The sequence below is a fragment of the Entelurus aequoreus genome, linkage group LG20, assembly GCF_033978785.1.
Source record: "Entelurus aequoreus isolate RoL-2023_Sb linkage group LG20, RoL_Eaeq_v1.1, whole genome shotgun sequence".
Lineage (NCBI taxonomy): Eukaryota > Metazoa > Chordata > Actinopteri > Syngnathiformes > Syngnathidae > Entelurus > Entelurus aequoreus.
In genome coordinates this window covers 15,423,615-15,443,299 of record NC_084750.1, presented here as the reverse complement: position 1 = coordinate 15,443,299, position 19,685 = coordinate 15,423,615, and the positions used below count along the sequence as shown (strand labels likewise).

The window sequence follows — 19,685 nt, the reverse complement described above, 5'->3', positions numbered from 1 at the left end:
AGAGCGCAATTTTGAGTTTTGGGGTTTGGTTTTTTGATTAGATCGCAATTTTCGCCAGTCCTGATGTGTGTGTCCAATTTGGTGAGTTTTGAAGCATGTTAAGGGGGTCAAATTACAGCTCAAAGAGGCGGCGGTATAATAATAAAACGCTAGAAATTCAATAGGGTCCTCTGTCCCAAAGGGACTCGGTCCCTAATAAAAACTAGAACAGCCAAATAGCTAAAACTAGTATGCATATACCGTATTTTTCGGAGTATAAGTCGCTCCGGAGTATAAATCGCACCGGCCGAAAATGCATAATAAAGAAGGAAAAAAACAAATATAAGTCGCATTTTTTGGGGAAATTTATTTGATAAAAGCCAACACCAAGAATAGACATTTGAAAAGCAATTTAAAATAAATAAATAGTGAACAACAGGCTGAATAAGTGTACGTTATATGAGGCATAAATAACCAACTGAGAAGGTGCCTGGTATGTTAACGTAACATATTATGGTAAGAGTCATTCAAATAACTATAACATATAGAACATGCTATACGTTTACCAAACAATCTGTCACTCCTAATCGCTAAATCCCATGAAATCTTATACGTCTAGTCTCTTATGTGAATGAGCTAAATAATATTATTTGATATTTTACGCTAATGTGTTAATAATTTCACACATAAGTCGCTCCTGAGTATAAGTCGCATCTCCAGTCAAACTATGAAAAAAACTGCGACTTATAGTCCGAAAAATACGGTATATAAAAAAAGGTTTTTTTAAAAAGAAGGGTTTTTTTTTAGTCTGTGGTGCCCTCAGGTGGTCAGGGAGAGCGTTCCACAGACTGGGAGCGGCGGAAGCAGAAAGCCCGGTCTCTCATTGTTCGTAGCTTTGTCCTCTGAGGTTGGAGGAGGTTAGCCTGTCCGGAGCGGAGGTGTCGTGTGGAGGATTTGGGGGTGAGTAGTTCTTTGAGGTAGAGGGGGGGCATTTCCATGGAGGCACTGGTGGGTTAGTAGTGAGACTTTGAATTCAATCCGGAGTGGAACAGGAAGCCAGTGAAGGGATTTGAGAGTTGGTGTGATATGGTCATATTTCCGCACTATTAAATAATCTCAGTGTTTCCCATAAACTACCAAGATACCCGTGGCGGTGGGGGCGTGGCTATGGGCGTGGTCACCATGACATCATCGAGTATTTGCATAATTTACTACAATGATATGATTTTCTCTAAAAAGGCTCAAAAAATATATACCTACTAATTAATAATAACAGTTTTGTTTTAAACGTCCATCCATCCATTTTACAATATAATTACAACACTTTATGTACATATTTATATACAGATTTGAACAATAAGTTATTCACTGAAATATATTTATTAATTGTGGTTCTTACAAAAAATATATCTTATAAAATATAAAAGCTAAAATGTCTCTGAAAGCTCTGCCCCTTTAATTAGTGCATACTAAATAATTTAACTTCAGCCTACTACTACAACCATATTATTTACCAGCAACATAAAGTGAAACAGAGGCAGAGGTGTCCTGCCACAGTCAGTAACAAATAAACAGCAAACAGTAGTGGTCAAATACAAATAAGGCAACAAGAGAAGTATCCTACACTTCTCTTTCGTAAATTAAATCTGAACAGCCTATATGGGCATCTACATCAACTATATGATTTGCCTGAGAAGCTGGACAGGACAAAAAAATTAAATTACATTTTTTTTAAAAACTAAAAAAAAAACTATTTGTGGCGGACGTACTTCTTTCGTGGCGGGCCGCCACAAATAAATGAATGTGTGGGAAACACTGAATCGATATAAAATATTTTATCCGTTTTAATGATTAAGCATTCGTTGCTTTAAACATCGGTTTGTACTGTAGCACTTAAAGATGTATTTAAATGAAAAGTGCATAACAAATAAAAATCTATTATTGTTATTTATTATTTCCGGTAGGCGTTGTGGCGTCCCACTCTGTTCTGCAGTCCTTGAACGCACCGTAAAAATGATCACTCTGTTATTTTCCCGTTTTTTTGATATCTAAAAATCGCTGATCGAATCGCAATAACAATTTTGAAGAGAAAAATCGCACTTTACTTTTTATTCTCAAAATCATGCAGCCCTTGTATGTACTGTAGACCCTGTAGGGTGGCTCCAGGCATCGCTGTATTTACAGTACTGCTGCGGTATGTTGAACACGCTCGAACACGCTCCCGTGTCGGCTTCCTCGTGTGCACACGTAACAACAAACGCTCACACAACAAAGAACAGCGGCGGATTAGTGCCATCAGTTGGGCATGTAGACTCTTTCTCTCCTGCGTCTCACGAGAGATAAAGCCCCCCAAGGTCAGAGTTGGATGAGTTCTTCATCAGGGTGCTGCTTGTGTGGGAGGGTGGTGTTGTCTTTGACTTTGTGGTGTGTGTGTGTGTGTGTGTGTGCCAGCAGGCAAATGTGGAGGGCATATGTTGTGGACGCAAATGGATATTCATCATCACAGCCAGTGTAGCAGGAGAATAGTAGACAGGCGGGGATGAAATATGAAATTAAAATATTGAAATATTGTAGTGGATGGAGGCAGCAAGAGAAGGACAATAAAATGTAAAATGCATTTCATTTTGGACAGAAATATTGAGACTCTTCAAGGAAGAGAGCCCTGTCCTAAACCCTGTTACGCGCGTCTTCCTCTCAGGGAATAAAATCAATCAATCAATCAATGATTACTTATATAGCCCTAAATCACAAGTGTCTCAAAGGGCTACAGGCCACAACGACATTCTTGGTTCAGATTTTTTTTTTTTTTTTTTTTTTTTTTTACAACATATTAGTGTTAAAAAAAAAACAGCACCACTGGGTTTTTTTTAAATTCTGGCAACTGATCTGCCTTTTGTTTAGTTTTTTACTTTAAATCCATTTACAGTAAGACACCAAAAAAACATATAGATTTTACGTTAAAAAACTGGCAGCTCAGTCCACAGAATTTGACTGTAAAAAAAAGAAAAGTAGTACTTTTTCGATTTACAGTTATATGCTATTAAAACCACTGTAAATTTTCATATATATATATATATATATATATATATATATATATATATATATATATATATATATATATATATATATATATATATATATATATATATATATATATATATATATATCATACTTGCCAACCTTGAGACCTCCGATCCCGGGAGGTGGGGGTGGGGTGGGATGGGGCGTGGTTAAGGGCGTGGTTAATAGGGGAGTATATTTACAGCTAGAATTCACCAACTCAAGTATTTCATATATATATATATATATATATATATATATATATATATATATATATATATATATATATATATGTATATGTATATATATATATATATATATATATATATATGTATGAAATACTTGACTTTCAGTGAATTCTAGCTATATATATATATGTATGTATATTTATTTTATTATACATATAAATAAAATAAATACTTGAATATCAGTGTTCCGGGGGCTATCCAGTAGATGGCAGTATTGTCCTGTTTAACTCCTCCTCCGTTCATGACTCGGCCACCGTGTTCAATGGAGAAGTCTGTTTTACAAAATGTACAGGCAACATAATTACATACCCCTTCGAACTGTCCTGGATGAACTGAAATTCTTGTTTCCATTCGTTTTGGAACTTGCAAGCGTATTTCCTCATCTTGCTCGTCGACAGCGTCGCCATGTCTGTAACTTCCTCGTTCTTCTGCTTCTTCTCCTTGTTGTGTGCGCAGTTGTGCACTCTACTCTCTAAAAGCCGTAGATGTTATGACGTCATTGGGCAGGCAAGCTGTTTATATTGTGGGAAAGCGGACGTGAGAACAGGCTGTCCCCACTCAGGTCCGCATTGAACTGGAGGGGGCGTGGCCTCCAGCTCCGGCTGAATACCGGGAGTTTGTCGGGAGAAAATTTCTGCCGGGAGGTTATCGGGAGAGGCGCTGAATACCGGGAGTCTCCCGCTAAAAACGGGAGGGTTGGCAAGTATGATATATATATATATATATATATATATATATATATATATATATATATATATATATATATATATATATATATATATATATATATATATATGTATATGTATATATATATAGTACAATTTAATGGATAACTTGCTTTGAAATCATAAGTCTGTCAGGTTCAAACACTGATGACATATATTAAACAAGACAAGAAGCAAGGAATTAAACAGAGACAGAATTCAATTTAGCTCAATTGAGGAGAAAGGTCTGGGTGTACTCTTGTACAGTCTACCACCACGCTCTGACGAAAGATTGTACGCCTCCTCTTTTATTTGGACTTTCCCTGATTACATGGCAACAGCTGTTTCTAAGGGAGGGGGGTCGTAAACAGCCATCGCCTTTGTTACAAAACAGTTCAAAGAAAAGGTGCCTGGAGGGGAGTCAGGCCCTGCTTCCTCTCCGCTTTGTAGATCTCGGGTCAATACAAAATCTTCCTGTGGATTACAATAGAAGAAAGAAACCGACGCCTTCATGTCGCTTCCCATCGTACACACTGGAGTTTTACAAGCCTTCTGCTTGGTAGGATCAAAGACAGCTTTTGTCCTCTGGCAGGGCGACCTGAACTCAATGTAACACAAAGTTTTGTGATAACTTAGATAAAATTATTCTGACAAAGTCAAACAAGTATTTATTAGTTTTTTTTGTCTTTACATGTTTGGAAAGCATGATAATATGTGACCTGTGCTGGCAACATGTGTCACAATGAGGAAATTTTAAAAACTGAGTTATTGTTATTTACACATTCTCCATCTAAAGACCTTCAAAATGATATATGGTTTGTTGGAATCGGACAGAAAATGACCGAGTTACATCCGATTGAAGTCGACCAAGTTTGAGGGTCCGTTTTGAGAAAAACCAGCTTAAAGTTTACTGTTCCAGAACAGAATGTTCCAAAACAAAACTCCATAGCAACCATACCTTAAAAGTCCTTGTAGCAACACCAAAATTGGTACAATTAAAGTCAAATCCCATGTCTAAAGGAAAAATATATATTCAACTCTATTGAAAACGGTTATGTACAAAAATTTCAACACTGTTATGTCACAGTTTTTTTGTTCACTGGTCAGTTTGTCAGCTGGTCAGCTGTCCGTAATATTCCTGACCAGCAGCACTAAGAAGATTCGCCGACTGCAGTGAATTTAGCGCACTTGCAACCGCCTGTGTACCCTCTCCACCTTCTAAATCCATTACGGAATGTAAAACAGTCTAACTTATCCACAAAAATAATAATTAAATGTTCGAAAATCACCTTTTTTCACCAAATATTCCGCTCGAATTACTGTGTTGTTTTTCATCAGGGCGCTGCCATGATACCACAATGCACCGCGCGGGGTGATTCAACCAATGAGGGTACGCCTCACAGCGACCGGTGTTCCGGTTAGCAACAAGCCGTATTTGTTTACGTCGGGACAGGTTTAAAAACTCGAATTATATTGGTTCAGAATGGCGTCATCGGGAATTCCATGCTCATTTTTAGAAAGTATGTAAACTTGGCGTCACAATGATACCAAATATGGCTAGGGGGATTCCCCCTTATTGCCGCGAGTGAGCGTTGAAAACACTTGATTTTCTCAAGGAATTTTAACACAAAGGACTCATTTCTGAAGACATACCTCGTACAAAACCTTCAAATAAAGGTGATTTAAGATGTTTTCTTGCTATTTCGATGATTGGGATCGCTAGATTGTGGCTTTATGGACTCATTTTTGTGAAAATCTCAATTTCAACCAAGATACATTTTTTTCACTTATTTGCCTGTAGGTCAAAATTAGCCTGTGCGTATTCCGACTCATTTTGCCAGCACGGGTCACATATATTTGTTGCAGTGTTGGATACTATTAAAGTTGAAAAGTTATGCAATTTAATGCATTATATTTATTTTTTCCATCAAAATGGAAAAACCGAATACATTTAATGGGGAAATATAAGGTACTTTACTGGCGCGGGCCACATAAAATGATGTGGCGGGCCAGCTCTGGCCCCCCGTCCTTGAGTTTGTCACCGGTGCAGTAGTGCAACAAACTCACTTTGCATGTGGCGTCTGAACAATTTCTCTCGGGGATCAATGAAGTTTGTCGAAGTCTATGATGACATATTAAATAGATCAAATTGTGTATTATTTAATTGATAGTGGTGCCGAACCCAGACCACGGTATCAAACGGACGGCTACAGCCACATGTATCGTCACGCCCCGACTGTATCTATATATAAAGAGAAGTTCATCAATTCTTAACGTCCTCGACTCTGCTCTCTCGTCTATAATTGATTTCCTCGCCCCGTGCCTGACAGAACGTACATCCTCCCAGGCCAAACCAACTGTTTCAGGCACCAGATGGTTTGCTTTGATTGTTAGCTTCGTCGTTCCCCTTAAAATGTCCGAGCCCTTGGTTTGAACCCTGCAGGACTTTGCACAAAATAACCTTGCAAGTGGCAAACTTGAACTGTGTACGATCCAAACACTTGTTCCAAAGCCAAGCCTTTTTTTTGTGACTTGCATAACTTCATTTAGAGGCCGAGGATTGAAACAAACAAACAAAAGCTAAAGTAATTAGTGACCAGGAGAGATTTTCTCCTATCCTTTGCCTGCTCGCCCTAAAGATTTGTAACTAGAAGTAAAAACTGTGGAAGACATTTTCCCTTCAGGGAATATTAGTCAATGAAAAAGAGTGTTAATTATTCAGATTAGATCACAGGTGTCAAATGTGTCCCGCCACTTCATTTTATTTGGCCCTGGAAAGTCTGGAAATAATATGTATCAATAAAGTACTGTAACTTTTCTTACTAAATGTATTCTTTCTTTCTATTTTGGGAGAGAAAAAAAATATATGTACTCCATGTAATCGACAAAATATTGTCTAATTATGCAAAAATATATTATTAATCATTCAAACCATTTTTTGAATACAAATAAATACTAATAATAATGATTTCAAAGCAAGTTATCCATCAAATTGTGCAATGTAAAAGTAGCAATAGATTTCATGGTCAAATTGTGTTTTTTATTGTGGTTTTTACAGCATTTTTTTCTAAATGAAAAAATAAACAGTACTTTTTTTTTTACTGTAATAAACTGTGGTTTAAAAAAGGCAGCTCAGTTGCCAGAATTTTACTGTAAAAAAAAAAAAAAAGCAATTTTACAGTAACATTTTGGCACTTGAGCTGCCAGTTTGTTTTTTGTTTTTACCGCAAATCAACAAGTGTAGATTTTTCGGTGTATTACTGTAAATGCCAAAACGACACCACAGTTTATTACAGTAAAAAAAAGTGCTGTTTCTTTCATTTAGAGAAAAATGCTGTAAAAACCACAGTAAAAAAACACAATTTTACCATGAAATCTATTGCTACTTTTACATTGCACCATTTTTTGATGGATAACTCGGTTTGAAATCATTATTATTAGTAATTATTTATATTTAAAACATGGTTTCAATGTTTGATAATATTTTTTTGCATAATTAGACAATATAAAGTACTGTAACTTTTCTTACTAAATGTATTATTTCTTTCTATTTTGGGAGAGAGAAAAAAATATATGTACTTCGTGTAATCGACAAAATATTGTCTAATTATGCAAAAATATATTATCAATCATTCAAACCATTTTTGAGTAGAAATAAATACTAATAATAATGATTTCAAAGCAAGTTATCCATCAAATGGTGCAATGTAAAAGTAGCAATAGATTTCATGGTCAAATTGTGAAATTTATTGTGGTTTTTACAGCATTTTTCTCTAAATGAAAAAAAAACGTCAATTTTTTTTACTGTAATAAACTGTGGTTTAAAAAAGGCAGCTCAGTTGCCAGAATTTTACTGTAAATAAAAAACACTGCAATTTTACAGTAACATTTTGGCACTTGAGCTGCCAGTTTGTCTGTTTTTTTTTACCGCAAATCAACAAGTGTAGATTTTTCGGTGTATTACTGTAAATGCCAAAACGACACCACAGTTTATTACAGTAAAAAATAGTGCTGTTTCTTTCATTTAGAGAAAAATGCTGTAAAAAACACAATTTTACCATGAAATCTATTGCTACTTTTACATTGCACAATTTTTTGATGGATAACTCTCCTTTAAATCATTATTATTAGTAATTATTTATATTTAAAACATGGTTTCAATGTTTGATCATATATTTTTGCACAATTAGACAATATAAAGTACTGTAACTTTTCTTACTAAATGTATTCTTTCTTTCTATTTTGGGAGAGAGAAAAAAATATATGTACTCCATGTAATCGACAAAATATTGTCTAATTATGCAAAAATATATTATCAATCATTCAAACCATTTTTTAATAGAAATAAATACTAATAATAATGATTTCAAAGCAAGTTATCCATCAAATTGTGCTATGTAAAAGTAGCAATAGATTTCAAGTTGTGAAATTTATTGTGGTTTTTACAGCATTTTTCTCTAAATGAAAAAAAAAACAGTACTTTTTTTTACTGTAATAAACCGTGGTGCCGTTTTGGCATTTACAGTAATACCCTGAAAAATCTACACTTGTTGATTTGTGGTAAAAAAATAAAAATAAAAAAAGAAATCTGGCAGCTCAGGTGCCAAAACGTTGTTGTAAAATTGCAGTTTTTTTATTCACAGTAAAAAAAACTAATGTACATTTTACCATACACTACATTTTGAGGTGAAATTATTGCAATTTACCATATTTTTTTTACATTTTAGTTTAAAAAAAATCTAATAAAATGCATTAAAAAATGGTGTAATAATAGTAATCACTGTTAGAAGCGGCCCTCTGGGGCCAAACATAACTGCCATGTGGCCCTCAGTGAAAACCACTTTGACACCTCTGGATTAGATCATCAAAAGGGGTAGGATTAAATAAGCTCTGCTTCTTCCTACTCCTTTTCGGACGTGCTGTATTGAAACAACTGGAAATATGTGATGCACTACATTGTATCGTATGCATGTTCCAAATAAACTGAAACTGAAATAACATCGCTATAGTCCAACATCAAGGCTGCAATATCAGTATCGTATCTTAAGTCGTATCGGGACACCACTAAGTAAAAGACGTTATGAATAATATTTGAATTTATAGAATATACCCTTACCAATATACTGTATGCATGTAAAGTGTGCTTTACTGCACATGCTGACATGTGGCCGATGGAATGCTTTTTTCTGCCAAGAGAGTGTTGATGTGGCTAATGAGGTGTAGGGCTGCAACAACTAATCGATTAAATCGATTAAAATCGATTATAAAAATAGTTGCCGATTAATTTAGTCATCGATTCGTTGGAGCTATGCGCATGCGCAGAGGCTTTTAAATTTTTATTTTTATTTTTTATTTTTTTATTTTTTTTAAATAAACCTTTATTTATAAACTGCAACATGTACAAACAGCTGAGAAACAATAATCAAAATAAGTATGGTGCCAGTATGCTGTTTTTTTTTAAAATAAAATACTGGAAAGGATAGAAATGTAGTTTGTCTCCTTTATCCGATTATTAATCGATTAATCGAAGTAATAATAGACAGATTAATCGATTGTCAAATTAATCGTTAGTTGCAGCCCTAATGAGGTGTTTGTTCTGCTTCAGAAGTGCTGTTGGATGACTTCCTGTTGACCTACCTGGTGTTCATGTCCACCCACGACCTCTGTCAAGCCCTGCTGGGACAATATCCTTCATTACACACACACACACACACACACACACACACACACACACACACACACACACACACACACACACACACACACACACACACACACACACACACACACACACACACACGCGCGCGCGCGATTGCACTACTCTTCTCCTTGACTGCTCTCACCTACAGCAGCGCACGCAGCCGCGGCCAGGAGGAGGGCAAGGACGCCCTCTTCAGGAAGCGCAAGGTCCTGCAGCTGGTCTCCCACTGGAGCCGACTCTACAAGGACTTCCTGAAAGAGGAGGAGCATGTTCGGGGCTTCATGAAGGTACCCAACTTCACTCGTCTTCACCCCACTGTTTGGAAAATGTGCCTGTGACAGACTTGCACTGTCGACCGGGTTCCATGGACCACCAAGTACAGACATTACTTCGAGCAGGGTTGTGACTTTGTTTATTTTTTCAAATAAACCTTAGTGCTTAGTGCCTCCCTCGTCTTCGTCTGCGTCTACCGCTCCTCATGCGCTGCTGGCTCTCCAAATCCTTCTGCCCGGTCGTTCTCGGCTGCCGCCCCTTTATTCATCGAGAGAAGATTATATAATTGTGCCCAGGTGGGCGATCCAAGCACCTGACATCTATCTCGGCGTCGATCCCGGCCACGCCTCCTCGCCGCCATCTCAGGGTCGGCCCCGGCGTGCCCCGCCTCGTTGTCGGCCTGCCGGCCACGCCTCCCCACATTTCCCTTTAAATCAGGGGTGTCCAAACTTTTCCACCAGGGGCCGCATACTGAAAAGTCAAAGTACGCGGGGGCCGTTTTGATATTTTTTTATTTTGTCAACAGAAAAAGGCTAAAAACAGACTATTAATATTTTAAGACAAGACTTTGTGTCAGCTTTGTATTATTACATTGACATTATTAATTAGTAAGAACATTTCAGCTTTTTGTCTTTACAAATCGATTTTTTTTCACTTTTTCGAACATTCTTACTGTTGTTTTTCCCCATGTAACAATGTAATAATAATAATACAATTGTTTAACTGCATGACATAGTTTGTCAAAACTTCTGCCTGTATCAAAATATTAATGTTCACTTACACATTTAACAGTGTTTATTATTGTTGTTGTAATTTTTTTAATGAATTGATTCATAAGTTAGTATTATTTAATGTTTTGATCAACTAACTAAACCCTGTTTGGTTTTTAATTTTGTTTTTATTTCGAAAAGCTTCTAATATTTTAGATCAGGGGTGTCTAAACTTTTCCACCAAGGGCCACATACTGAAAAGTCAAAGTACGCGGGGGCCGTTTTGATTTTTTTTTATTTTGTCAACAGAAAAAGGCTAAAAACAGATATTATTAATATTTCAAGACAAGACTTTGTCTCAGCTCTGTATTATAGCTGGAGAATTACATTAAGATTATTTAATTATAATTGTCTTTACAAATCGATTTTTTTGCTCTTTTTCGAACATTCTTACTGTTGTTTTTCCCCCATGTAAGAATGTAATAATAACAATAATAATATGATTAACTGCATAACATAGTTTGTCAAAACTTCTGCCTGTATCAAAATATTAATGTTCACTTACACATTTAACAGTTTTTATTATTTGTCTAATGAATTGATTCATAAGTTAGTATTATTTAATGTTTTGATTAACTAACTAAACCCTGTTTGATATTTAATTTTGTTTTTATTTATTTCTTTTTTTTTTTTAACTCTAAAAACATATGTATTTGTGTACTTAAAACTTTGTGTTGTATGTGACTTGGTATAATACAATTAATTATTAATTGGGCTAAAAACAGACGTTATTAATATTTTAAGACAAACCTTTGTGTCAGCTTTGTATTATAGCTGGCGAATTACATTGAGATTATTTAATTGTAAGAACATTTCAGCTTTTTCTCTTTACAAATCGATGTTTTGCTAATTTTCGAACATTCTCACTGTTGTTTTTCCCCATGTAAGAATATAATAATAATACGATTGTTTAACTGCATGACATAGTTTGTCAAAACTTCTGCCTGTATCAAAATATTAATGTTCACTTACACATTTAACAGTGTTTATTATTGTTGTTGTAATTTTTGTAATGAATTGATTCATAAGTTAGTATTATTTAATGTTTTGATCAACTAACTAAACCCTGTTTGATTTTTAATTTTGTTTTTATTTCGAAAAGCTTCTAATATTTTAGATCAGGGGTGTCTAAACTTTTCCACCAAGGGCCACATACTGAAAAGTCAAAGTACGCGGGGGCCGTTTTGATATATTTTTATTTTGTCAACAGAAAAAGGCTAAAAACAGATATTAATATTTTAAGACAAAACTTTGTCTCAGCTCTGTATTATAGCTGGAGAATTACATTAAGATTATTTAATTGTAGTTGTCTTTACAAATCGATTTTTTGCTCTTTTTCGAACATTCTTACTGTTGTTTTTCCCCCATGTAAGAATATAATAATAACAATAATAATATGATTGTTTAACTGCATGACATAGTTTGTCAAAACTTCTGCCTGTATCAAAATATTAATGTTCACTTACACATTTAACAGTTTTTATTATTTGTCTAATGAACTGATTCATAAGTTAGTATTATTTAATGTTTTGATTAACTAACTAAACCCTGTTTGATATTACAAAAAAAAAAGATTTTGAAAGCTTCTAATATTTTAGATCAGGGGTGTCTAAACTTTTCCCACTAAAGTTTTCATCTTTTTTTTAAATTCTAAAAACATATATGTATTTGTGTACATACAACTTTGTGTTGTATGTGACTTGGTATATTACAATTAATTATGAATTCGGCTAAAAACAGATGCTATTAATATTTCAAGACAAAACTTTGTGTCAGCTCTGTATTATAGCTGGAGAATTACATTAAGATTATTTAATTGTAATTGTCTTTACAAATTGATTTTTTGCTCTTTTTCGAACATTCTTACTGTTGTTTTTCCCCCATGTAAGAATATAATAATAACAATAATAATATGATTGTTTAACTGCATAACATAGTTTGTCAAAACTTCTGCCTGTATCAAAATATTAATGTTCACTTACACATTTAACAGTTTTTATTATTTGTCTAATTAATTGATTCATAAGTTAGTATTATTTAATGTTTTGATTAACTAACTAAACCCTGTTTGATATTTAATTTTGTTTTTATTTATTTCTTTTTTTTTTAACTTTAAAAACATATATGTATTTGTGTACCTACAACTTTGTGTTGTATGTGACTTGGTATAATACAATTAATTATTAATTGTGCTAAAAACAAATGCTATTAATATTTTAAGACAAAACTTTGTCTCAGCTTTGTATTATAGCTGGCGAATTACATTGAGATTATTTAATTGTAAGAACATTTCAGCTTTTTCTCTTTACAAATCGATTTTTTGCTAATTTTCGAACATTCTTACTGTTCTTTTTTCCCCATGTAAGAATATAATAATAATAATAATACGATTGTTTAACTGCACAACATGGTTTATCAAAACTTCTGCCTGTATCAAAATATTAATGTTCACTTACACATTTAACAGTTTTTATTATTGCTGTTGTAATTTTTCTAATGAATTGATTATTTATTGTTTGGATGAACTAACTAAACTCCGTTTGATTTTTAATTTTGTTTTTATTTCGAAAAGCTTCTAATATTTTAGATCAGGGGTGTCTAAACTTTTCCACCAAGGGCCACATACTGAAAAGTCAAAGTACGCGGGGGCCGTTTTGATATATTTTTATTTTGTCAACAGAAAAAGGCTAAAAACAGATATTAATATTTTAAGACAAAACTTTGTGTCAGCTTTGTATTATAGCTGGCGAATTACATTAAGATTATTTATTTGTAAGAACATTTCAGCTTTTTCTCTTTACAAATCGATTTTTTGCTAATTTTCGAACATTCTTACTGTTGTTATTCCCCATGTAAGAATGTAATAATAATTATAATAATACAATTGTTTAACTGCATGACATAGTTCGTCAAAACTTCTGCCTGTATCAAAATATTAATGTTCACTTACACATTTAACAGTGTTTATTATTGTTGTTGTAATTTTTCTAATAAATTGATTCATAAGTTAGTATTATTTAATGTTTTGATTAACTAACTAAACTCCGTTTGATATTTTATTTTATTTTTATTTCGAAAGCTTGTAATATTTTAGATCAGATTTGACATTTTAGATCAAATCAAGTATGCAGGGGCCACTTTGATATTTTAAAAAAAAACTTTTTTCAAAATTCTAAAAATGTATTTGTGTACATACAACTTTGTGTTGCATGTGACTTAGTCTATTACAATTAATTATTAATAGAAACATTTCAGCTTTTTCTCATTATATTTTTGCTCTTTTTTCTTACATTTTCACTGTTGTGGGTTTTTTTTATATGCTGCGGGAGAACAAAACTCAGTCATCGGGCCGAAAATGGCCCCCGGGTCGCACTTTGTACACTCATGCTTTAAATATTCCAACACACACACACACACACACACACACACACACACACACACACACACACACACACACAGGAATACAATAATCACACAAGGACGCACGCTCACAGAGTCCCTGTGTAACCTGACGGTTTCATCATTGGGTTGCTATGGAAACAAACATGCGAGAGTTGGCATGGGTATAATGTCGTATGGAGTGTGCAACCAAGGCGATAGTTGCCTAGTAACAGAGTAATGAGACCAGACTCGGGATGGGGGGGCTATGGTTGGTCAATGACAAGCAGGTGTGTGTACGCTCGGCCTCTATAGTCACAACTAAATGACGCTATTCCTCCCAACAATGCACGTAGAGTAACGTGAAGGAATTCTGTATGTAATTAAACCTGCCTCATTTGCATAATTATAGCTGAGGTGCAAAGGAGAGACCAACGGTATGATCATTACCACAGCTGTGTCCCGGTGTTTACATGACTAAAGATGCTTCAAAATGGACGAACGCTCCCTATTCCTTGTTACACGCATACACCAGTTCAGGGAGGGTGCGTGTCTCGCCAGAACACCGGCTCCAATTCGAGAGCAAGCTGCAACGAGCGCGTCGTCTAGCCACAGTGTGAAGCCGCTTCTCGGATACTCGTCCTCCGCACCGTGGCAGAACAGTTTCTTAGTCGGCGGGTTTTGTGGGAGAAATAGAGAGCACCCATTGACTACATTGTAAGCGGACTTTTTATGTATTTGTTTATTTACGACTTAGAATTCATGAAAAAAGAAAAACATATGTGTTCATGTCTTACACAGGCATGTGATTTTTCCGTCTAAAGTCGGAATTCTGTCTTTTTTAATCTCGGGGGGGAAAAAAAATTATCTCCCGTTTTTCCGTTTTTTTTCCGACCCTAAATCAAGATTCGAGACGTAGTTTATATTACGCCGTAGTTGATTGGTCGATATGTTCCTTGTGACCAATCAGGACATCTGTTATGAACGATGACGTTAATAACGTCATCATTCATAATGGTTACTACGGCCATTTTCCATATGTAACCGATGTCGGTTCTCGAGAGAAAGGATGCTTTACGAGTAAAATAATGTGATAAACATGTCAAAAATAAGTTTCGATGGGACTGGATGGAAAGGGAAATCACTGATACTGTTGGGAAGAAGGAAGTTACGACTTTGTTCGGTGATTTTGTTCGGAAAATCGATCGTCCCGGAAAGGTTTTGTGCATGTGGTGTCACGATAATATTGACTATGGATCACAAGGTTTCAAGGCTTTGGAAGTACATGCGAAACGCCAAAAACATATGAAACAACTTGAAGCAAAGAAAATAAACTTTCACTAGCTGGTACTTTTGGATGTCAACCGAAAGTGAGCAAACCTTACGGACTTCATCCTTTGCTTACATCGAGAGGAAAGATCCACCCACTTCAGTTGCAGACAGGGTTGTTAATAATGAGGTAAGCTAAAAAATATTTGCTTGCGAAATACGCATGTTTGTTTGAAATATTAACCAATTATTGCTTAGCGAAATATAAATGGGTTTTTCTAAAAATAAAAAGCCACGTGAAAATATATTATGAAATTACAGAAATTCAAAGAGTCGCATTATTGATTCCAGTTAACAATTTATTTGAAATAAATGTGCATATAATACTATTTTGTAATATTAAGTTCTTATGTAGTCTGTTGAAACTATTGTCAGTGGTGTAACAGTCTTGAAGGTAAATATTTTCACACTTGTTTCATTCAATATGTCCGTGTCCTCACATTATTATTATTTCCTATATTCAAATATGAGTAAACAATACTAAACATGTTTAATTATTTTCATAAATGTATATCCTATTTTGGCGAAAAGAATGAAATGTTTACATTACATGAACTGAAGTAATGTGGTAATACTGTAAATAAACTGGATAATAACACTGATCAATGTGACACCTGTGGATGTGAAATGAACACAAGATGTAAATATTAGTGACTAAATACTGTTGGGACTGAACCACATACAGTGATTCATTAGGATCATTGGGTTATGTATGTTCTATTAATGATGTTTTCATGTCTTTAAACACTCAAATATTTTCTTCAAATGGTGCTGTCTTTGTTCATTTTAGCATGTTAAATTGGTGAAAAACCAGGAGCTTCGGGGGGCGTTGCCTGGACCTGCCTGGGGGCCTTCGTCCCCCAGACCCCCGGAAGTTTTTTCAGTCTTTTTCATTGTGGTCAAATCACATGCCTGCTTACATCAGGATTGTGACTGACAGACAGCACATCTCTCTCTAATTTTCTATTTCCAGAAGTGTTACTCCAGTAACGTCAATCTCCAGAAATAGTGAGGGGAATATTCAAAATGGCTGACTGAATTTGTTGCATTTTGTGATGTTTGAACGGTGTTTTTACATACTTTGCGGATTGTAAATACGATTGGATATAATTTAATGCAGGGGTCACCAACGCGGTGCCCGCGGGCACCAGGTAGCCCGTAAGGACCAGATGAGTAGCCCGCTGGCCTGTTCTAAAAATAGCTCAAATAGCAGCACTTACCAGTGAGCTGCCTCTATTTTTTACATTTTATTTATTTACTAGCAAGCTGGTCTCGCTTTGCCCGACATTTTTAATTCTAAGAGAGACAAAACTCAAATAGAATTTGAAAATCCAAGAAAATATTTTATAGACTTGGTTTTCACTTGTTTAAATAAATTCATAAAATGTTTTACTTTGCTTCTTATAACTTTCAGAAAGATAATTTTAGAGAAAAAATACAACCTTTTTTAAACACATATACCTTTTTACCTTTTAAATTCCTTCCTCTTCTTTCCTGACAATTTAAATCAATGTTCAAGTAAAACAAATTTTTGTTTATTGTAAAGAATAATAAATAAATTTTAATTTAATTCTTCATTTTAGCTTCTGTTTTTTCGACGAAGAATATTTGTGAAATATTTCTTCAAACTTATTATGATTAAAATTCAAAACAATTATTCTGGCAAATCTAGAAAATCTGTAGAATCAAATTTAAATCTTATTTCAAAGTCTTTTGAATTTCTTTTAAAAATTTTATTCTGGAAAATATAGAAGAAATAATGATTTGTCTTTGTTAGAAATATAGCTTGGTCCAATTTGTTATATATTCTAACAAAGTGCAGATCGGATTTTAACCTATTTAAAACATGTCATCAAAATTCTAAAATTAATCTTAATCAGGAAAAATTACTAATGATGTTCCATAAATTATTTTTTTAATTTTTTCAAAAAGATTAAAATTAGCTAGTTTTTCTCTTCTTTTTTTTCGGTTGAATTTTGAATTTTAAAGAGTCGAAGTTGAAGATAAACTATGTTTCAAAATGTAATTGTCTTTTTTTTTTGTGTGTTTTCTCCTCTTTTAAACCATTCAATTAAGTGTAAATATCATTAATTATTAATAATTACATAGAGTTACAGGTAAATTGAGCAAATTGGCTATTTCTGGCAATTTATTTAAGTGTGTATCAAACTGGTAGCCCTTCGCATTAATCAGTACCCAAGAAGTAGCTCTTGCTTTCAAAAAGGTTGGTGACCCCTGATTTAATGGATAGGATGAAACACAATCAAGCATATAAAGTCAACTTGTTTTTCCACTGTACTGGTACTTAAAAACATTGTATGTTGCATTCAATACCACAAATAGAATACGTCATCTCATTTACAACAATACTAGCACATTCAACATTTTTAATAAGATAAGTGTGGAGGTTTTCCTCCCTCCGGGTTCCATGGACCACCAACAACAGACATGACGGCGAGCTTTTTCGTGACTTTGTTTATTTTTCAATAAACCTCTGTGTCGTCGGGTCGCTTTTCAGCTCCTTTTCCCAACTGCTCGCTCTGCGGTTCGCTTTTCAGCCTCACGCGTCGTCGTCTTCCGCACTGCATGTACTGCTGGCTCTCCAACTCCTTCTGCCCCGTCCTCCTCTGCTCCTTCCCTTTTACATGATGATTATAGAATTGCGCCCAGGTGGGCGATCCACGCACCTGACGTCCATTTCGGAGCCGGTCCGCGGCCACGCCTCCTCACAATAAGCCTTATAAAAATGTATTTACTTGAGATACTTGCTATAAAACATTTTTACTTCTGTAAGCTATCATCAAGGTATCGGCTCGCAGTAAAGCAGCGGGGGGCTACTTAGCTGTCTGTATTGCGCCGCTAACAAATAGTTTGTTTGTGTTTACGCTTATAATAACAACATTGCTAATATGTGGTTAATATTTAGGTCACGATATGCATATAGAGTATTGTTGGCGGGTTTTGCATTGTTATTTAAAGGGTTTTTTGCACTGCAAAAAGTCAGTGTTCAAAAACAAGGGGAAAAAAATACAAAAATGAGGGCTATTTTCCTTGAACTAAGCAAAATTATCTGCCAATAGAACAAGAAAATTTTGGCTTATGAAGACTTTCCAAAACAAGTAAAATTAGCTAACCTCAATGAACCCCAAAATACCTTAAAATAAGTATATTCTCACTAATAACAAGTGCACTTTTCTTGGTAGAAAAAAAGAGACCTTTTTGCTCAATATGTTGAAAAATATTCTTCAATTAAGTAAATGCGAGTGCCATTATCTTGACATAATGATATGCGCTCGGCATTACATTTCTTGAAACCAGCACACTTATACTAAAAACAAGTTTATTGTTCTTAATGGAAAGGCAACAAGGCAACATCTTGTTACTCTCGGGGTCTACGCGCCGCTCAGGCAAATCATATTGTCTAAAAAGGAATTTTTCCATCGATAACATGACATCGCGCCAAGTGCGTGCTCTTTCAGTCAGTTAGTGCGCAAGAAATATATATATATATATATATATATATATATATATATATATATATATATATATATATATATATATATATATATATATATATATATATATACATATATATACACTACCGTTCAAAAGTTTGGGGTCACATTGAAATGTCCTTAGTTTTGAAGGAAAAGCACTGTACTTTTCAATGAAGATAACTTTAAACTAGTCTTAACTTTACTAATGTGGTAAATGACTATTCTAACTGCAAATGTCTGGTTTTTGGTGCAATATCTACATAGGTGTAGAGAGGCCCATTTCCAGCAACTATCACTCCAGTGTTCTAATGGTACAATGTGTTTGCTCATTGGCTCAGAAGGCTAATTGATGATTAGAAAACCCTTGTGCAATCATGTTCACACATCTGAAAACAGTTTAGCTCGTTACAGAAGCTACAAAACTGACCTTCCTTTGAGCAGATTGAGTTTCTGGAGCATCACATTTGTGGGGTCAATTAAACGCTCAAAATGGCCAGAAAAAGAGAACTTTCATCTGAAACTCGACAGTCTATTCTTGTTCTTAGAAATGAAGGCTGTTCCATGCGGGAAATTGCGTGACCCCAAACTTTTGAACGGTAGTGTATATATATTTACAGCCCGGACCCCGGCCAATTTTTTTTTTATTGTAATTTTGAAGAGTTTATCTGAATGTGCATGAACTATTTCTGTTCAAAATTGTTAGAAATGCCACATGTTAAATGTTTAAATATTAACTGTCAGTTTAC

At 34.6% G+C, this 19,685-nt stretch overlaps 1 protein-coding gene across 2 annotated transcripts in view; it reads left to right on the top strand.

Annotated features, from left to right (window-relative positions):
* Window positions 1–19,685, top strand: part of LOC133635949 (rap guanine nucleotide exchange factor 5-like) — a 181,950-nt gene that overhangs the window by 127,140 nt on the left and 35,125 nt on the right. For both annotated transcript variants that reach the window (XM_062029446.1, XM_062029447.1), the window contains exons 12-13: window positions 9,597–9,675; window positions 9,835–9,979. In XM_062029446.1, the coding sequence (XP_061885430.1) occupies window positions 9,597–9,675; window positions 9,835–9,979 (224 nt within the window). The remainder of the gene's footprint in view (window positions 1–9,596; window positions 9,676–9,834; window positions 9,980–19,685) is intronic.